A 2,340-nucleotide genomic window follows, 5' to 3' on the forward strand; every position below is an offset into this window, starting at 1 on the left:
AGCATTCTTTGCGCGTGTTTGTCATGACAAAACCTTTTTTTCTTTGCCGAAACCGCGACGAACGCGCGCTCGTCGACATTCCGGCCGTTTTTTCCCGAGAACCCTTCAAACGTGCAATCAACCAAGTCCAATGAGGATAATTTATCGGCCAGTTAACGACTGTTTGCGTCGCATAGTGCGTGCCTGTCGCACGAACCACCAAAGACAGGGTACATGGAATCGCGGAACCCATAAGAGAACCCAATGTGGCCGTAAAAGGGCCCTGAACCATGCAGAAATCGAAACAGCATGTGGCAAGCAACAAGTGCGTCAACTCTCCTCAGCATGTACAAGTGGAAACAAATAGAATCCTTCTTCCCGTTAAGCTTCAAGTTGCAAATACCATTGACTAAAGGCAGGTTACGCAAATGTGCTAGTTGGAAAATCACATTCATTAGAATGTTTGATTGAACACAAGCACAGCGGCAACCATACATCCAGACAGACAGTTGTTGTGACAAACATGTCAGCGTGTTTGTGGTTAGTTTTTAAGGTGTGTTCTTCAAAATTTAACGACCAACAAGCATAAGTCTATTTTCCTTGGGAAGACGCCGAATCGCTCAACTCTTCTGCATAGAAATGCGCGGAATCGCAAAGTCGAGACTGATTTTTTTAAGAAAATTAAAGTTGAACTAATTAAAGCGACGAATTTGGAGCTTTTCTCTTGTTGCATTGGAAGATTTACGTATAACTTTGCAACTATTGTGGTCGTGTTGAGGAAAACATCAAATACGTGGTTGCCAAATTTCTGATTCACCTTTTAGCAAATTATCCGAAATTTTCAAGCTTGCGGAGCGATTCCTTCAAACTATTGAGTTTTTCGGGCCATCTTCAAATCGATTTTCGAATTCCCCAGGTTTCAATGCGTTTGGTACGCTCAGAACCTCACGCACGACACTGATTGGGCCTAAAAAAACACTAAACTCTGAAATTGTTCAGTTTTGTTGTTCAATCAGTGCCGTGCCCGAAGGGCTCGGCACAACGGATTCGTTAAAAACTGTTAAATGTTCCGAGCTTTTGTGATCGCGAAACCTCAAGAAGAAAATCTGTTTGACGACGGTCTAAAAACTTTACAATACTTGATTGACTTGGATTGGATTGGACTATTGGATCACTTTCCCAAAGATCTTCAGCTGGTTTTCACATTTGAAAAATGTAAAACATTCGAGTTATTCGTTGTGACGGCCACCCGCGGCGCTGCAATCGCGCTGTCAATCACCAATCACGCCCCCTTTAAAACAATTAATCATCCACGGCCGACTCGAAAATATGTGCCACGGTTTCATGGCTATCTGTCTCGAAAACGATAATCAACAGAACCGGACCGGAAAAGACACCGTTTTTTTGACAGGTTCATGCCAGTATTAATGACGTTTGACAGAATGACCGGAAACGCTGCAATTGACAAGTTTGTAGCCTAAATAACTCCTCTGAATGGCACAATTTTTATTAAAATTTCGCCATCACTTTACCAACAGGTTCGGGAAATTTCAAGTACCAGTTTGATTGAAGGGGGGCCGTAAGAGTTCAAACAGTGATTTTTAATGATCAGATCATACAAAATCACTGAGATTCCTGCACAATTGCTCGAAGCCGAGCCTGGTCGAAACCCATATACCATGCCCGTGTAGTTATTAATACCAGACTCTGGCCAGTGGTCTTTAAAAAACCAGTTTGCGGCCCGTCCGATTATGATAAACTGAACAGGCCATTATAACTAATCATACATTGGACTAGTAATATAGATATTACGCGTTTTTTGGACCGTTGGGGATTGGAAATCGCGAGGCGGCCAGCCCGATTTCCGGATTTTGACTTGGGTGACTTTTTGCGCGCCGATGATCTCTGGCAGGCCGCGCCCTCGTCATATTCGACGTCTCGGCTTATTAATGAATTATTCATACGAACGGCCCATCCCTGAGCCGCATGACTTTCGTGTACTTGAACTAGAGCCGCCTTGACGGGGTAACATTTCGATGCTTGCAGGAAAAAAGTGGCGCTCGCTCACCCCGCAGGATCGCCGCCCGTTTGTGGAGGAGGCTGAACGTCTTCGGGTGATTCACATGACGGAACACCCCAATTACAAGTACCGGCCGAGGAGGAGGAAGCACAACAAGCAAAGAACAACACCGGGTGGGCCAAGGGCGGCTGGTTCTTTGCCTAGTCCGGGCCTGTCTAGCATGTCCCCCAGGTAGGTCCTGTCTATCTATACAGGGTTATTCACGCTATACGGCACGGAAGTTTGCGGCTAAACCGTTTCATTTTTAAAAAGTATTATTTTATGAATTGTCCGACGCCTAC

The 2,340-nt window shown here is 44.9% G+C and overlaps 1 protein-coding gene across 1 annotated transcript in view; it reads left to right on the forward strand.

The window, feature by feature from the left end:
* Positions 1 to 2,340, forward strand: part of LOC109545627 (putative transcription factor SOX-15) — a 38,482-nt gene that overhangs the window by 32,109 nt on the left and 4,033 nt on the right. The window contains exon 4 of the mRNA XM_019916421.2: positions 2,026 to 2,230. Within this exon, the coding sequence (XP_019771980.1) occupies positions 2,026 to 2,230 (205 nt within the window). The remainder of the gene's footprint in view (positions 1 to 2,025; positions 2,231 to 2,340) is intronic.

Source organism: Dendroctonus ponderosae, unplaced genomic scaffold (assembly GCF_020466585.1).
Source record: "Dendroctonus ponderosae isolate FM_Combo_2020 unplaced genomic scaffold, Dpon_F_20191213v2 Dpon_F_20191213_10, whole genome shotgun sequence".
Taxonomy (NCBI): domain Eukaryota; kingdom Metazoa; phylum Arthropoda; class Insecta; order Coleoptera; family Curculionidae; genus Dendroctonus; species Dendroctonus ponderosae.